This window comes from Mastomys coucha, unplaced genomic scaffold, assembly GCF_008632895.1.
Source record: "Mastomys coucha isolate ucsf_1 unplaced genomic scaffold, UCSF_Mcou_1 pScaffold1, whole genome shotgun sequence".
Taxonomy (NCBI): Eukaryota; Metazoa; Chordata; class Mammalia; order Rodentia; family Muridae; genus Mastomys; species Mastomys coucha.
In genome coordinates, this window is record NW_022196891.1 from 79,455,389 (window position 1) to 79,473,816 (window position 18,428).

General features: G+C 49.4%; 1 protein-coding gene across 1 annotated transcript in view; it reads right to left on the bottom strand.

Annotated features, from left to right (window-relative positions):
* Positions 1–810: 810 nt before the first annotated feature.
* Positions 811–18,428, bottom strand: part of Capn2 (calpain 2) — a 50,785-nt gene continuing 33,167 nt past the window's right edge. The window contains exons 10-21 of the mRNA XM_031337293.1: positions 17,665–17,834; positions 16,104–16,115; positions 15,014–15,225; positions 13,170–13,206; positions 11,798–11,863; positions 10,504–10,561; positions 7,506–7,570; positions 6,539–6,607; positions 6,091–6,169; positions 4,303–4,419; positions 3,773–3,831; positions 811–1,764 (exon numbers count right to left, since the gene is read on the bottom strand). Of these exons, the coding sequence (XP_031193153.1) occupies positions 1,741–1,764; positions 3,773–3,831; positions 4,303–4,419; positions 6,091–6,169; positions 6,539–6,607; positions 7,506–7,570; positions 10,504–10,561; positions 11,798–11,863; positions 13,170–13,206; positions 15,014–15,225; positions 16,104–16,115; positions 17,665–17,834 (968 nt within the window). The 3' untranslated portion in view covers positions 811–1,740. The remainder of the gene's footprint in view (positions 1,765–3,772; positions 3,832–4,302; positions 4,420–6,090; positions 6,170–6,538; positions 6,608–7,505; positions 7,571–10,503; positions 10,562–11,797; positions 11,864–13,169; positions 13,207–15,013; positions 15,226–16,103; positions 16,116–17,664; positions 17,835–18,428) is intronic.

An 18,428-nucleotide genomic window follows, 5' to 3' on the forward strand; every position in this document is an offset into this window, starting at 1 on the left:
CTCCCTCCCTCCAATCCCATCTTTAGTCCTTCACCAACACTACCCTTGTCACCCATAGTCCCGAGACAATCCATTCCTCCCTATCCTGAAACCCCTCAGTGTTGAACAGAGGAAGCTCATGCCAGTGACCCAAGTTAGTTCCACACACACTCTCCCAACCTCTTAGCCTCCCCAGTCCACTTTGAGCCGCGTTGGAGAAACCCATCTGCTACTTGATATGGTGCTATAATTCCAGAACTGTGGAGATGGAGGCAGGAGGATCAGGAGCTCAAGGCCAATGTTAGCTACATACTCCAGATCTGCTGGGATATATGAAGTCCTGTTATATATCCTCTGTCCCTAGTGGACGGGGATCTGCCCCCTAAACTGTCCATGAAATAGGGTTAGCATTTTCCCATCAGGCTGCCTTCTTTCTTTCCTTCCCATTTTGTGATTCTTCAAGAATCACCATCCACAGGCCTAGCCCTAGGTAATATGTGGGTTTCTCGGCTCCCAAGCTGGCCCCCCATCCCCATGGGAGCTGGCCTAAGCAACGGAGCCAGCAATGATACAGGGGACTTCCCAAAAGCCTTCCTAAACCAGACCAAGCAGGTGAAATTAGGACTATCCTTTCTGCCAGAATGACCAGAACTTCTGAATGAGAGTTTTAAACTGCTGTACAATCCCACAGTTTAATTATAGGCACGATGATCTCTCTGTGTATGAATTTTCAGAGCAGCAGACCTCACTTAAGTAAAACCCAGCTGTTACCTGTGTGCTCATAAACCCTCCCATGGGGGCCACGCTCTACGAAGAAAAACAAGGCAATGGTGCGACTGCATTGTAACTCTTTATTAACAGTACGTTTAGAAGTAGATAAGGCAATATGTCTGTATGGTTGCTAGCATTTTCCCAGGATCAAGAAGCCAGCTTGATTGTTTTAAGATCTTCTGAGCCCTGTCCTCCACAGCTGTAGGCACAATCCCTGGGGTTTATCACGCTCTTCTTACAGACCGCACACCTGGCTCAGTTGGTCAGTAGAATGATCTCACTACTTACTACTTGTAAGACCCAAATGTCTAAGGCCAACTATGGTCAAGGACTTAAATTTAAGAATGATAAAGGTGTATAAAAACCATCTTCTGTTAGAACCAAATGATGGAAACATGCCCCCCTTTTTTTAAATTGGCATTTATTTTTTGAGATTGTGTCTTGCTAGGTAGCCCAGGTTGGCCTTGTGTCAGACCCTCCTGGCTCTTGGACTCTTTAGATGCCTCCATCAGACTGCTTCATCATTGTATTTCCCAGTTTGCTCAGGGCAAGCGGCAGTCTCTGGGCTGCTGTGGCAGATGCCACCACTGCACTTTAAAACTTAAAATTTCTTTAAATATTCCCCTCAAGGCCTTGTGGCCTCTGAGATTGATTTCCTGTTTGCCCTGCTATTTAAGCTCTGCATTCCTTCCTAATTTAATATTGCTATGACCAGGACAATGTGTTGAAGTAAAAAGGATATACTATTTACAGGCATAAAGCTTGCTTTCACCTTACCAAGGGTGGTGCGATTCACTTGCATTTGGTTCAATGGTATGCAAATCTGTTACTCTGATATGTGAAAAGTTCAGCTATCTCCGACGGCTATATTCTTCAGTTATAATCATCCCATGAAGGAAATGTTCCCTTAAGTTCAAGATCCAGATACAAAGGGTTGACGTTTAGGCATTGGCTGTTTTCTTCCACTAGAAGTCTCCAGGCACGGTAACTTCAGAGTACTGAAAAACTCAGCCACTGTATAAAGAAGGAGAAGAAAAAAAAATCAGTCATTCAGGGGGCATCATTAAAATGAAAGACTTTATAGGTGGCTTTGAGTTATTCTGGAAGATGGCTGAACCAGAAAGCTTACCAAGGACTAAGACAGCACAGTTCTAGTGGTTTACTCTACCTGCATTCTGGAGTCTAGTTTTAGAAGTTTGATGATTCGTGTGATTTGAACTGGTGGTCGTTGCAGTTTTAATACATGAAGGGTGACAGACATTCAAATAACATGTGAACCAACTTTTTACACCTCTGCCACAAAACTCCACATCAGAGGTTTGTCTGGGGGCTGGTATGGTGGTGCATACCTTAAATTATAGAGAGGCAGAGGCAGGCAGATTGCTATCGATTTGAGGCTAGCCTGATTTACATAGAGAATTCCGGAACAGCCAGGGCTACATAGTGAGTGCCTATCTCAAAAAAAAAAAAAAATGGGTTTAAGATGTGGACATCCAAAAACCACTGTTTGCAGCTCTGGTTATATTTCTGGTTCTATATTGGAATGATAGGAACTCTAAATTGATCAGACTCTAAATTGATGTGGAATACACCAAGTCATCAGGACTTCAGGAAAGGCCTCCCGGGTAATGTAACCCACAACTGAGGTTGAAATTATGAAGGTCACTGCATAACTAAGGGGAGACTTTCTATCCGACTTGTCCTTGGCAACTTCTAAGGTAAATGAAATGGAGGGTGCATGTTCCTTAAGAGATGGGAAGAGCTGTCAGCATAGACAAGCCAGTATGTGTGAGCAGGCAGTGGGGTCGGGGAGCCAGAGCTGGCTATCCAGCAGGAATGAGATGTAGGCTAGTTTCTAAAACCTAGCATGGCGTGTTTCATGTACTGACTTCCCTTTAAATCTCGAGCTCAGCCTAAGGATGCTTTCCAGGTGATAAAACATAGATAGCTTTGAGCAACTGGTCATTTGTAACTGGTTAAAGGTTTCCACTTGGATACGTGTCCTTTACAACACACAGCAGAGCAGTGAACAGCTGTTTGAGCGTCGGAGTTCAAAATTCAAGAAAAAGCAAAAGGTTAACCGTGTCTTCTTGCCATTCCTCTGTCCTGTGTGCCACGGAGAAGTAGCGAACTGAAGTACTGTTCCCACCCAGTACCGCATCCTTCTGTGGACTATGCCCCACCAAGCTCTTGGACCAACTGGACTCATGGGGTCTTGGATTCTCTGCTGATTTTAATGTTTTCTGCAGTGCTGGGACTTGAACCTGGGGCCTTGTGAGTGCTCACCAGGCTCTCTACTGCCCAGCCCCTTCTGTGAGTGTGAGCCTTCTGTTAGTAGGATGACGAGGGGACGTTCTACGCTTTGTTTTTGGTGCAGCTGCCTACCACATCGACTTAGATTGATCTCAGAGATGTGTTGTTGCATTCCAGAAACATAAACCTATCATGGCATAGGACAAATATGTGATTGTTGTTAATTTCCCTTTATAGAGGCGAGTGCGTAGAGAGAAGTATTGTCCTAGAAAAATGCCTTTAGTAAATATGTCCTATGAATGACATCTCTTCTCAGAAGTCAGCCTGGATTCTCCCCTAAGGGTTTCTTTCATTCTACAAGCACATTCTTTCAGATGCTGACCAGTTCTCCTCTCAGCCATCTGGTATACCCAGCCACCTAATTTAACCCAGTGCTTATGATCCAGTCAAAGCTCATGGGATGAGAGAGCCAGGTGTGTTTTCCTAGGTTGGAGAATAAGCAAGTCGTTCAGAAATAGCAACTCAAAGCGCATCATGGGATTTCCCAACCATTTACAGCCCTATCCCCAACAGACCAGAAAAAAAAATCCAGAAGCAATATTTCAAAAGAATGTCACCCTAGGAGCCTGTTCAGGTCACCCTGGGAACGATCTGTTCAGGTCAGTTACCCCAGGAACAGCTTGTTGAGGTAGCCCCCAAAATAGCCTGTTCAGAGCCGTCTTGCAGCAGCCTTCCCAGGAGTCAGGGCTGGTGTGAGCTGTTGACTTACCGAGATAAGGTTGAGCTGTATTGTTCCGGTGTTCTCAGGGTCCAGCTGCTTGAATATCTCTGTGGAGGGAGGTCAGGGTGTGAGAAATGAGGGAGCAGAGCTGCAGACGGCAGCAGTGTCCAGTGTGGCAGCCAATTTTTGTTGGCTGCCACGAGCTACTACTATTCTTTCCTGCTTCCCCAGTTTAAAGGAACAGAAATTTATTGTCAATTCACAGACACATCTGGTGACTGCACCCTCAGTGAAGGACGAGATAGGCCAGTGGTTCTCAAGCATCCTAACTCTGCCACCCTTTCATAAAGTTCCTCGTGGTGTGGTGACCCTGGCTGGCCATAAAATTATTTTCACTGCTACTTCACAATCTGAAGTTGGCTATGGTTATGAAAACTGTAAAGTAAAAATCTGTATTTTCCTACGGTCTCAGGTGAGTGAGACTTGTGAAAGGGTCATTAAACCCCTGAGAGGCTGGAACTCACAGGTTGAGAACCACTGAGAGAAGCCTTAAGAGTGAATGCAAAGAACCAACATACTGAATAGTGTTTCCAGCCGAACCAAACAGCGGACAAAATTGTCAAAATCGATGATGAGTTCGTCGTCTGCAAACCGGGCGACGATGACTTGGTGGAGTTGACAGGGCAGCTTGAAACCTGGAGGGGGAGTGAACAAGGGACCATCAGATCTCTCTCGAGCTGGAGTTTTGCGGTGGCTGCGAGCTGGCCAGCGTAGGTGTTGGGAACCAGTCAGTCCTCGTAAGAGCAGCTATACTCTGAACCACTGAGCCACCTTTCCAGCTCCCTGCACGACGTGACACTTTAAATGACCCCTGTCCATTGCATCTGTCCGTGCGCAGCATGGCTGGTTGGATTTGCAATGTAGCCCCTCCCAGATGTTTCTGAGCTATTCCATGACCCTGGTCTATTTCCTTGCTAACAAGTAAAGCTTTCGTCTGCTTTTCTACAATGGTCTTGCTACACTGTATTGATAACCACGATCCCATTTTTTTTTTTTTTGTGAGCTCGTTCGAAATCAGCTTGCAGATGAGTTTTAGGAAGATTTAGCTGTCACAGAGGACTGGTCATGGCAAACTCATTACTATTAAGTCTTCCTTGTGAACTGAGAAGGAATTTCAACGGGCCCATGGCCCATGCTGACTGTATTTCCCAGCTTTCCTTGCTGCTGTCTGAGACTCTGTTTTGGCCAATGGTGTGAGTGAGCAGAAGTCACGGGTGTGCCTTCAAAATCAAGGGACCCTTCGTGTGTGGGCTTACTGCCAGCATGTGATGGTGGAGACCTGCCGTCGCAGATCCTTAAGCAGTAGACAGGAGGAGCCTGGGGTGCTAACAGTAGAACCCCCATCCCAGCCTTGGCAGCTTGAGAGAACGATGCAGCCTGTTTAAAGCACTGTTGTTTAGAGTCTCCTGTAGTCAGATTTGTCCTCATAGCACAGAAGTCTCCTGTGTTGGTCTTTGCTAAGTTCATAGCCAAATTAGCAATGTCTGTTCTGCTGGGGCTTTCCTGAAGCTGAGCTGATGCAGTCAGATTCTACCAAATCAGCTTTGCCGGGAAAAAAGTATGAGGAGTATAGACACACACACACAAACACACACGCACATACACGCACATACACATACACACACTCACATACACATGCACACACACGCGCACATACACACTCACACACATGCACACACACATGCACACACACATACACATACACATTCAATCACGCGCGCGCACACACACACACGCATGCATACACACACACGTGCACACACACATGCACACACACATGCACACACACATACATGCACACACACATACACACACATACACACATACACACTCAATTACACACACACACGCATGCATACACACACGCACACACACATGTACACACTCACACACATGCACACACGCACACACACTCACACACATGCACGCACACGCACTCACACACACGCACGCACACATGCACACACACACACACTGGCACACTCACACGCATACACACATACTCAGCAGAAACAGCAGAAACGAGTGTGAGGAGTATGAAGAGGGATACGTATGAGGGGTATATATGCACACATACACACACAGACAGACAAACCAAGACAGTCACACACACTCGCAAGCTGGCTTCACTGGCTTGCTCTGCCAGGCGGTTCCCGGGGATAGAACCCAGGGCCTTGTGCATGGTAGGGTAAGAGCTTTATCTCTCTCTGAGCTACATCTCCAGACCCAGAAGCAAAGCTTTGTTATACAGCAGAGAGGGGAGCAGCAGAGAGCCTGGGCGCGGAGGTGTGAGTCCAAAGTGTTACCTGCTTCTTCCAGAGCTTTCCGCATCTCATAGGAGTTCATGGTTCCGGACCTGTCCACGTCGATTTCCCGGTAAATTTTCTGGAACACACAAAACGCTTATTAGAACCATGACCCAAGGCAAAACAGGTGTCAAGATGTCTGTTAGGTGTATGCTGAGTGGACTTGAAGGACTTCCACTCTGCCTTCCCTGGAAACTCTTGACAGTGACCTCATTTCTGGTCACCAGTCAGGCAAAGGAAAGGATGAGGCTATGTCACTTGCTAAGTCCTTGCTTTGCTTGGTTGTTTGTCATACAAGGAAACTTCACTTCTGCTGAGTTCTGCCATGGACGGAGTTCAAGTCCCTTGGAGATGTGCCCCTACGCTCCAGAACAGCTACATCTTAACGTACATGCCACAGTGTCCCCCCAAAACTGATCTATCCACCCCAGGGCACCCAGGGCCATACTTGATATTTCTGAATCTTTGTCCAGAGGATGTAGAACTCCTTCAGGCCCAGCTTGCCACTCCCGTCTTCCTGCCCCCGGTTAAGGAAAGCCCCTGGCGTACGCAGTCACTTGGGTGCAATGCCATCTGGTTGGCCTACGGGCTGGGCCTGCTGGTCCTCCCAACACAAGCACAGGGAGGTTTCACAGAAGGATTTGCCTTCTGCTTTTCACACTCTTTGAGTTTCCTCAGAAGGGAGCAGCAGGAAGGGTGTGATCGAGCCCTGCTGTCTGCTGACTGAGGGGCTACAGGCCCCCACGTCTCGCTAAACAGTTTGTCACAAGACGATAGATAGATCTGGGCCCTTGAGCGTTATTCGAGTATTTTGAAGAGGCAGCTTGTGAAATAGGTAAATGCCGTGTGGCCAGTAGACACAGTGTCATAGAAGCAAGGACTGTCCCATCATTGAGCATGGAAATGGAGAGGGAGCATGGTTAACCTGCTCCTGGGACAGGTGGGCACCCCAGAGGGGCTAGGCCAAAGAGAGCAAACCACACAGCAAAAGCAGACCTTCATCTTCAGGTCTAGAAACTTTTTGTTCGTTTGTTTGTTTGTTTGTTTGTTTGAGACAGTTATTCTATGTAGCCCAGGCTGGCTTCAAACTGGAAATCCTCCTGCCTCCCACCACGTGCTGGAATGAACAGAAGTATACCAACACGTGGTTCTAGAAGGAAAACTCGCCAAGGACACAAATTCCTGTCAGACCCACTACGGTTTAGGGAAGCTCTGCTTAGGAAGAGGGGAAGGAGGTCACCCGAGAAGCCACCAAGGCTGCTCTGGGTGAAGATGGCAGGTGTAGGGTCCAGGTTTCTAGCTCCAGACCCGCCAGGCTGCCTGTCCACACCTCAAGCCTCTGAAGGTGGGGAGTCGCCTCACGTTCCCTCATCTGAGGAAACAGGCTCTACTGTCTGGAGCACATGAAAGGATACATCCAGCAGGTCCACCATGATCTTACAGGTCTCGATGCTGAAGCCGTCTGACTTGATGTCTTGGCCTAGAAGATAAAATGGATGTATGAGGAGAGCCTTCCAGACCAGCGCTGTCTCCCAAAACTCTCTACAAAGATACCCATGTGTGCTGGCCGCTGCAACAGCCAATCGGGTTACTTTAGCCATGCATGACTGGCTGTCAAACAGGGGCAGTACAGAGGGTCTTACACATGTTTGATTTCTTTTTGTATAACTGCCATGGACAAACAGGGTTTAATATTAAACAGGGTTTAATATCAAAATAAGCAAGTAAAAGAATTTAAAAAAAAAATTGACTGGACTTTTTGAGCTTTGTGACTGAGCTCAGGCAGGCTTCAAACTCAACACCTCTGCCTCCCAAGTGCCGGGATTCTGGGCATGAGCTACCACACCTGGTTATGGCTGGACCTTCAAATCCTGGGGTCACACACAGCCAGAGAGCATGCGTGTTCATTGTAGGCTCTGAGCAGAGAGAGGAAGGCAGATGTTCTACTGGTCCATCTGCAGACAGCTGTGTCTCTGTCTGAGATGACAGAGAGATTTGAGGACCCAGAACCTACTGTTCTTTACTAAGTGAGTCCATTGGTGGTAGCAGGTGGTATGAGACTCCCCACACTCCCCACAGACTTCATGAGGAGCAACTGTGTCTGTGTGTGTGTGTGTGCACGAGCGCGCATGTGTGTAATGAAGATGACAGTAATGTGTGTGTATGGTGGATGTGTATGCCTGTGCATGAGGATGGATGGGTGTGTACCATGGCTCATGGTACATACAAGTCAGGACAGCCTTGGGTGTCAGTACTAACCTTTCACTTTGTTTGAGACAGGGTCTCTTTGTTGTTAGCCCCTGTGGATGCTAGACCGGGACGCCCACAAAATTCTGGGGACTCTTGTCTCCATCTCCCATCTCACCATAGGAACACTGGGTTACAGGTGCATGCTACCGTGCCTGGCTTTACATAGGTTCTAGGGATTCAAACTCAGGTCCTCACACCAGCACGGCCAGCACGTTACCCCCATACCATCTCTCCAGGCCACATGGAATAACCCCTTTGGTGATGTCTTTGTAGAATATTTGGATCTACATCCCAACATTAAACTTGTCCCACTAGAGAGCATCCCATTGTCCAATGTGGTCATGAGGCTATGTGGGGATACTTAGGCAGAAGGCTGGAGTCACCAGGCAGGCAGGGGAGGGGCCTGAGCTCAGCAGCATGTGCTTTCCCTCAACTAGGAGCAGGCTGGACCAAGCATGGCCTAGCTCTTCCTGCATCCCAGCTGTGAGAGACAAAGAGACTCCGTCTTCTGCATGCACTACAGCCAACATCCAAGGAGTCCTCAGACCATCCTTGTGCCAGGCAGCCACAAGGGTCAAGACTATTATTCTCTTGTCCTGGAAGAGGGAGAGTGTAGCTGAGCCCGGTCCTGGGGAAGCTCTGAATTGGCCTGCCTGGATGCTAGGTTCAGCCGGATGCTAGCTCCAGCCACCCTCACTCTGCTGAGTGCTCTGTGAAGCACAGGTGCTATCTTATAGCTGCTTGTTCACGAGCCACAAGCTGCAACCCATTGTCTCCTGTGGGGGACACACACTGAGTATGGAAGACCCTACAGACCTTGGGCTATTCTTTGGTTTTAAAAGAACTTACTTTTATCCTGAGGGGGTCAAGTGGGAGGCCATCTGGTGGTGTCAGATGGAACGGCAGCCCCTGGAGTCCATGAAGACTGACTGTGCTGAAGCTTGGGATGTCACAGTGTATGTATCTGTTTCTGACTCGCGTGACTTCAGGCACTGCACACTAACTACTCTACTATCGTATCAGGAGCATCATGATTTGTACAGATTTGAGAAGTATATTTTCCCTTTTCTCTAGGGATGGGCAGCAGCGGGGGAGGGGAGCATTAGTCTCTGGACAACTTCTTATTTAAGACGTAGCTAGAAAAGCTGGCACGATTGATCACACCTATAATCTCAATACTTACGAGCCCAAGGCAGGAGGATTGCTGTGAGATCAAGACCAGCCTGGGCTACACACCGAGTTCAAGGAAGTCATTCTAAGCTATAGAATGAGACCCCATCTCAAGGCCAAAAGGGCCATCAAGTGGGTCACCAGGTAAAGGTGCTTGTTAGCAAGCCTGATGAGCTAAGTTCAATGAGCTAAGTTCTAGAACCCATACCATAGGAGAAAAGAACGGCTCCTGCATATTGTCCTCTACGTGTGCACTGTGGCATTCATGTGCACACACATGTGCACACACATGTACATACATGTAGAGACATGTGCACGCGCACATGTGCACATATGTGTGCCCATACATTAGCAAGCACGCACATACATATATGCACATACATGTGCACACATATGTACATGTGAAAAGTAATTGCTATACTTTTTGTTTTGTTTTGTTTTGTTTTTTTGAGACAGGTTTCTCTGTATAGCCCTGGCTGTCCTGGAACTCACTCTGTAGACCAGGCTGGCCTCGAACTCAGAAATCCTCCTGCCTCTGCCTCCCAAGTGCTGGGATTAAAGACGTGTGCCTTTTCTTACCAGCTGGTCATTATAAGAGCTTCCACTTACAGCATGCAGGCAGACTGTACATGTCATCTCTCACAGTAATATCTGACCACAGGGAAGAGGAAGTCATAGTATGTCTATTTTGCAGATGGGGTGGGGAGAGTTTGACAGGTGGTCTAACTTGGTTTAGATCACAGGGCTCATACGTAGAAGAGCTTGAATTTGATCTGCCATCCCTAGACCTGGAACCTTTGCTCTATAGCATTATCTCACTCAGAGCCTGCTCCATCTTATACCTCCCTGTGCTGGCAGTGCAAAGGCGATACTTGGGTAGGAGCAGAGAGTGATGGTTCATCTGCTAACTTGTGCCTGAAGCGGGGAGTCCCATGTCCGCTCATGTCCAAAGCGGGAAGAGTATGATGACGGACTTGCAAAGGGGACACTTACGCTTGGCTAGAACTCTCCTCAAGATGGTCTGCAGCTCAAAGGCGGAGATCTCTGCATCCTGTGGACATATGACCAGAACATCATTACGGGCTCCCTGTGGGAGCTGGGTGAACCACCTCTTAAGTATAGCCTCTTAGCAAGGCAATCTTGACTGCATTGTTGGTGCCTACACCAAGGACTGCCCTGGCCTGCGTTTAGCATTATAATGGAGGGCACATACTAGGTCTAGTCAGTCACTCTTTCTCTGTGGCAGACTAGTCTTCCCTAACTGGCCCTCCTACCTGGCAGGCCTTCTCTTCTCACTACAACTCAGACTTTGGGCTTCCAGAAACTGCTTAGCCATTTCCTGGGCCACTTTGTCTGGCCTCTGTGGGAGAGGGTGTACCTAGTCCTGCAGTGACAGGATGGGTAGGGAGCAGGGGGCATGCCAAGGGGGAGGGTCCCTCTTCTCAGAAAAGGGGAGGGAAAATGGGGGGAGGGTCTTGTGAAGGAGACTAGGGGGGAGGGGGGCTGATAAATGAATAAATAAATAAATTAATGAAAAAAAAATCAGCCATTTCCAAGATGGCTCATCTCTCTGCGGTCACTTGCCAGGGCTCCTCTGACATGGTCCAGCTAACTCTGTTCACTTAGATGTGTTTGCGGAATGTATGTAGCCCGGATAAGGCCCAGGGTGTGTGTGGAGGGATATGTATGGTTCAGTCAGTGGGGATGGTAAGGTTCTCTGTGGCCCCTTCCCTTGAGAAGTGGGGGTGGGGGTTGGGGGGAGACAGGTGGCGCCTCAGCGTGAACAGCATGTGGCTTAGCACTGTGATGAGCCTGCTTCATGGTTACACTGCCCTTTGCTTCTGGAGTTGCTGAGGAGAAAGAGCTGACTGGCTCTGTCATGGGACTGCAGGGCTAGGGAACTATTTCAAGAAAAAGACACGTAATGCTTTGGTGTAAACTGCTTCCGTTCTGAAGGAATGGGACCCTTCTCTCTCAGGTATGTGTATGGAGGTCAAGACTGGGAGTCAAGTTTCATATCTCTGTGGCCACGGGGCAGGGAAGACACAAAACAGCCTCAAAGTGAGGGGAACACCTTACGGAAAGAAGAACAGAGCCAGGGCTGCCCCCGGAAGCCAGCAGAGGGCTTGAGAGGGTTTGAACAAGGGGTGCTGAGCTAAGGGTCTGAGTGACGGTGACAGGTGACAATTCTTCGGTTTTTGCTTGGTTTGCTTTCTTCCCCCTTAGACGGAAGCCTGCTCCAGGAATCGCTTCTCCTCTGTGTCAGCGGGACCTCGGTGACACCTACCTCCCCAGCCAGCTGCGTGAACAGCCTTCTGAACCCATCGTCAATATCCTCCTCATTGACGTCGATCTAGAAGGTGAGACACAGAGATAGGAAATGGTTAAAGGGGAGGTTGACAGCAAGGGCCCCTCCCCCTTCCATGGTGTCCCCTCCACCCTCCAATTTCCAGTCTTCCCATCCCTCAGTCCAGAATTCTAAGAATACTGGGGCCAGCAGTGGTGGCACATGCCTTTAATCCCAGCACTTGGGAGGCAGAGGCAGGTGGATTTCTGAGTGTGAGGCCAGCCTGGTCTACAGAGTGAGTTCCAGGACAGCCAGGGCTATACAGAGAAACCCTGTCTCAAAACACCAAAAAAATTAAATAAATAAATAAAAATAAAAAAAAAATCTTTATGAACTTAAAGATGGCCTTGAATTCCTGATCATCTCCCAAGTGCTGGGACTACAGGCATGTGCCATCACACCTGTCTTTTAAGATTTTTTTTTTTTTTCCTTCTCAAGACAGGATTTCAAGTAGTCCAGGGTGGCCTTGAACTCACTGTAGAGCCAAAGAACTCTTTGAACTCTTCATCCTCCTGCCTCTACCTGTTCCATGCTGAGATCACAGGTGTGCACCACCATGCCGAGCTAAGCAAGGTGTTGTTTTGTTTTGCTTTGTTTTAGCTAAAGCCCATGAGAGGGAGTGGAAACCACACCGCAGGGAGGTTACCCTTCAACTTCTTGCAATCCCAAGTATGTTTAATATTTAACTAAAATGACCTTGTATGCTCTACTCCAACAGGAGTCCAGTGGAGCGCTGTGGAGCAGTTTAGTCAATTACAAACTGTCTGGTGTCCCACTGGGTACATAGGACAAGCACCAGACTTCTGCAACTATGATCCAAACAGAGAGCCACCTCAGGGCCTCAGAGACAGGAACCAAGACCCCTTCCTTTTCTAGCCTGCGGTCCTTTTACTCAGCTTTGCTAAGACTGGGCCTTGGGTGAAATTCCTGTATTACATCCCTAAAAGACCTTTAGGATTTACCACCGAACCATCCTTAGAACTCTCAGAAACTTGAGGAATCTCGTCATCCTTTGAGTCCATTTTATAGATGATAAAAGCGAGGTTAAGCGAGGGGGGTGCCCAGAGCCTACCCTGTTGAGTGCAGCATTGGTGATCTGTCTTTCCCTACCCCTCACCCTCACCCACACCCCTGACCCCCCTGCACATAGATAAACTGGGCTTTAATGAGCAAGAGACTGACTGGCTGTAGCCTGGTTTTCAAACTGTCTTCACACAGCCCAAGGGATGCCTAGGCCCCCACTGTGTTTTTGCTCTGTCACATTCTGTGTGCCTAGCAAATGCGCAGAGTTAGAGAGTTAAGGAATAAATACCTCTTCAAGGTTGGCCTCGATTTCGTCATCAACAGCTCTGGAAACGGAAAGATATTTTGTTACTAGAAGGCTGGGGAGGGCGAACCAGAAGTACTGCTGAAGTCGCTCTATGAGAAGGAACAGCAGTGTTTACACCCGGCATGATGGCAGAGGGAGTCTCTAGACCCTGGGTTTCTGTCATAACACAATGCCTCAGCAACAGTAGCCAGGGCAGAGATGTTTCTTTGGTTTTGAGTCTTTATCAAGCAGCTTTCCATATGGTATAGAACAAGTGCGCTGGGGCTCACTTAGCTTCCGGCTGGACAGTTTCTTGACATCTGTTTCTTAGCTTTGATTTTTTTTTTAAGTGCTGGGGGCCTCACAATGCTGAGCAAGCTCCCTACCACTGAGCTGCATCCCTGGTCTCAAAGGACAACCTTAAAGTTCCATCTAAAACATTCTTTGCCATGAAAAAACTCTTATTTTCTTGTATGAACCCCTGACTCTGTCCCACATTGGGCTGGAGCAAGCCATAGGGAACCCGATGGCAAAGTTAGCTTAATCTCACAGACTCTTACATAAGCTGGGTCCTTCGGTGAGGACACTTAAGCAGGGCTTTCCTTGGGAGCCTGTAATCTTAAACAAGGTTACGAAGAGTCTCAACTGCAGGCCTGAAGCATCCCAAGAGGGTAAAGGGTTTAGGAGCGCTGCTAGCTGGGATCTGCAGTAGGTTGGCTGTCCCAGGCCAGGGCAGCAGCTTTGAGTGGCAGAGAGCTCATACTGGGGACTAACCCTTTCCTGGGAGAAAGGCAGGATATAGGGTTTGTCCGAGAGCAGAGCCTTCATAATCTCTCCATCTCATTTCCCATTTTTCCCTGGTCCCCCATCAGTGCTTGGGTCCCCCCAGTCTTTCAATGATCCTCCTTTGGCTTACACTGTCCAGGGGGTGGTTCTCCATCTGGTGGAGACGAAGTTGGACACACTGGGAATCCTCCAGTGAAATGGCTCGGCCCTTTCCCTGCAGCAAGCTTCAATCGAACAGGAGGGCCTGTCATGGCGGGGAGCCACCGCCATGTTCTCTGCCATGTTCTAGTGGCATTTACTGGTTCACAGCTGTTGGGAACTGAAGCTCTTTCTCTGTCCTGTATTATCTTGAAGCAAAGGTTCCCTGGTCTCTCTCTGCCTCTTTCCTTTCCCAGGAGGTGATGGGTACAGACTGGCCTGTGCCCACTCCATCAGACATAATCTATGGGCCCTTGGGTCTTTGGCAAAGGTTGTCCCAACTATGGTTCTCCAGAACGCCCTTGATCCTGTCCTTCCCGTTTTGTCCCTGGTCCCCCATCAGTGCTGGGGTCCCCCCAGCCTTCCAGTGATCCTCCTTTGGCTTACACTGTGCAGGGGGTGGTTCTGCCTGCTGGCTAAAAGACTGACATGGGGACAGGGTAGCAGACGCTACTGTGAGTTGTGGGCACAGGGACAATGGTGGGAACTTGTCATATCTGCTTAAAGGACTCCACCAGAGACTTCCTGACTAAAACTGGGAAGGTTTTGGACATCAACATTATCTATTGCACATGACCTGGGAAAGCAAGGGTTATGCCGGGTATGGGTTCGTAGAGGATGTACATGGGCCATTATGATGATATTAACAATTGGTAACTCATACACAGACTGTGAGACTGGACTGCAAGCTACTCATGTCCCCAGCTGCCCTGTTCCAACCATGTCCTGAATGGTTTTTTCCTTGAGTAGAACCTTCAGAGTTCTTCAGCCCTACACTGACCTGTCAAGTAGGTCAGAATTAGAGAAAAAGAAAAGCGAAGGGCAGACCAGAGCCGGGAACAGGGAGAGGTGGCAGAACCTACTGGTAGTCAGCCTTCTTCTCAGAGAAGACCCGGATGCAGAAGTCGCCATCCTTGTGGGGCTCGAAGGTGGAGGGGACGAGGACATACTCCCCCGGGGGCAGCTTGAAGCGGTTGAGGACCTCCCGGAGGTTGATGAAGGTGTCCGACCGCTCCCTGGCTCGGGTTGTGAGGAAAAAGTTCTTGCCGAGGTGGATGTTGGTCTGCCCTGTTAGCTGATGGTGAAACAAAGCGATGAGGGAGCTCACTCACCTGCAGGTCACATTCACTCCCAGAGGGACAACGGGGACCATGCCCTGGATCATTTTAGGTGGGAATTGAAATTTCCACCCCAAGCGTCACACGACTGACTGGTAAGGAGCTCAGGCATGACCAGGTGTGATAGGAATGTCCCTTTCCCGTCCCCCTCGCTCTAGGTGACAATCAGGGTGCCAGAGGCCCGTCCCTCACAAAGGGTCCAGGTCAGTTCTGTGTTGTGTTTCACACACTGACAGAAGCATAGACAAGGCAGGGAAAGGAGTCCAGCTGTCAAACTAGATGTAACTCAAGGCTGGGCCCACAACTCTATAAAGCTCAACTGTCTATCTGAATGCCCATGGTCAGGGCACCTGGTGTGGTCATTTAATAAATGGCCTTTTGAGTCACCCGGCTGCTGTGCATTTTATTACTGTCAACTGAGGCCTTCTGCACCCCAGTTCATGCCCACAGTGCCTGAGGGAGGAGTGGTGATGGCTGACTATTTACACTGGAAAAGAAAGCAAAACTCAGAGAGAATATGCCATGCGTGGAAGGTCACAGAGCCTGGGAGTTGCTTCTGCGTCCCTCCCCCTCCATGCCTATTCTCAGGGCTACTCTAGGGTCATGGGGGAAAAGATAGCACTAATGAACTCTCTAGATACTTAGCCCTGAGCTTAGGCCAGTCAGCCACAGAATTGGAGCCGCCTCCGCGGGGCCTCTGTGGGGTCAAGGGCTCATCCCTCAACCGTTAGCCCCCTCTGAAGCTCCCACTACTCCCTGAGTTCAGGTTGGCTAAGCCTCCATCTTGTTGGCAGACGGAGGCCTGGGGTTGGGGACTGACATGTGCCCGACGTACCTCCTCTGGGACCTGAAAAATAAAGGAGACCTGGTTCAGATTTGGGGAGCAGATGTGGTGAACACATTAGCACCGGGCCTGACTCTTCACTGAGTGTTTTCTTGGAAGCTCTGATGCTATTAACTAGGCCAGCACTGCAACTCAAAGTACGTAGGCCACATGGAAAGGAAACCATCTTAGGACCTGGTGACGTGGTGGATGGGCCCTTACCATCATTCATGCACGTGGTGACTTGTTTTGAGTCACCAGCTGGCTGTGTGAGTAGGGCTGGGTGCAGATGGAGGAAGCCAGCCACATCCCGTCTCTATGTATCCCCTCCACTAAGGCACTTTCCCTCAATGGCCTTAGTTTTCTGACACGTCAAACAGTACCGATAACTACTAACATCCTGCCCAACTCTGAAAGCTCATGACTGGACTTCCAAGTGCATGCATGAGCAGACACAACTCACTGTGCATTTCTGAGCTATTCGGCCCAGGTCCTCAAGCTTCCTTTTCGGAGGCTGAGAATCCAGGGACTACGTATACTTTGCAACTGATGGTTTTTGTCCAGCCCCATTTCTCAGGTTGGTGGGTGGGGCCTCAGATCAGCAGCCAATCAGAAGCAGCCACATTGTCGGTCCTGGACACAGGAGCTTGACATCCTCCCTGACGCCTAGTTTTGTTTCCCAGTGTGCTAGGAGTGTGCTTGGAGTTTGTGGACAGAAGCCAGGCTTGAATTCTTTTGTTTCCCAAAGTCCTGGTCAGGCTAACACGTGACCTCGCTAAACATGGGGCTGTGGGAATGATGGGCGGCGGGCTTGCAGAACTAGGAAGAGTCCAGCAAATTGCGGGATTTCATTCACTAAACAAAAAGGCATCTATGCAGCCACCCTGAGGTCTTCCATGTTCCACTCATCTGCCAAGCAAGGCCATGTTTTGTGCCGCTGAGCCCTCACATGGAGTCAGGTCTCCTGGGTCTAGCCCTTAGCTTGAAGAAGAGAGATGGCCTCGACAAGACTACTCCTCTGGCGCGGTTGAGCAGGGTGGGCTTTGCATTGGCTTGGAAAGACAGAGGGACCCTTGAGCAGTAAGGGGCTTGTGAGAGCAGAGCTGCAGCCAGCAGGCCCCCGGGGAACACAATGATCCTTCTTTATCCTCTTGACCATCCGGGCCAAAGACTTGGCTGGTCTCTGACCATTAGGACCTGTTGGCTTAGCCCAGCCCTCAGAATACTTCTTGGTGTGCTCTAGAATATTCTGTTCTGGCTTAAGTCTTTCTGTTCTTTTGAGTTTGCTGGCCCAACCAGCATTCCAGGACTAGGGGATGAGAACAGGGACACAGAGGTCTTTGCCAAGCATAGAACTCCTAAGAGCGTAGCTATGGGAGCCCGGGAAAAGGCTAGGAGGTCCCCGGGGACACAAACAGCTATACAGACACTGGTCAGCTACTGCTAAGCCTGGCTTTGCTGACGTCTTTATTCTGGCTTAAGTTCCCTGTCCTCTGTCTTATTCTAAGTCTTGCCTCTGGGGTCTGTGTGGCTGGGAAGCGAAGGAAGAGCCCCACCCACCCTCCGCCCGTACCTCATAGATGCCAAAGCCAATGGTGTGCATGTCCTCGCCCATCTTCCGCTGCCGCCTCCGGTGCTTCTGGATGAGGCCCACCAGGAAGGTACAGCCCCTCTCCCCATCCTCATCGTCTTCATCTTCCTCCTCCAGCTTGATTAGGTACTGAGGGTTCATCCAGAAGGTGTCTGTGGAACAGGGTCAGAGGAACCCAGCCGTGAATAAATAAATGTCACCAGGAGCTGAGAACTGGCGTGGGCCTGGCCCTGTGGCTGGAGGTGGCAGGTCAAGGATGAGACAAAAGGAGCCGGTGGGAGCCGAGGAAGCAACAGAAGAGGCCAAAGGCAACCCCTTAGATTGAGCGGCTCCTGACAGAGGTGGGCTATGGAGGCAGATCTGCTGCTCCCTGGGGTTCTATTCTCTGGCACAGGGTTCTTATAACTCAAGCTGGCCGCAAACTTTCGTATGTCTCTGAGGACAAGCTTGGATTTCTGATCCTCCTGATTCCACCCCCTCAGCACAGGGACTGTAGGTACTAAGGACTGAACGAGGGCTCCAGGCCATGCTAGGTAATCTCTCCCTTCAGAGTTAGTTCTTGGTCTCCTTACAAAGTCTTCACAAAGACTGATCACCCCAAGTCTTAGAAAAAGGGAGGGCCACTGGGCTCCTGGCGCAGTGTGAGTCTCAGAAGGACCTAAATGGGGGAATTGCTCGTTTTCTGCCCTCAGGCTGTCTTGCCTTGGTGGTCCTTAAGGACGTCATCTCACACTGTGCCTGTCTTT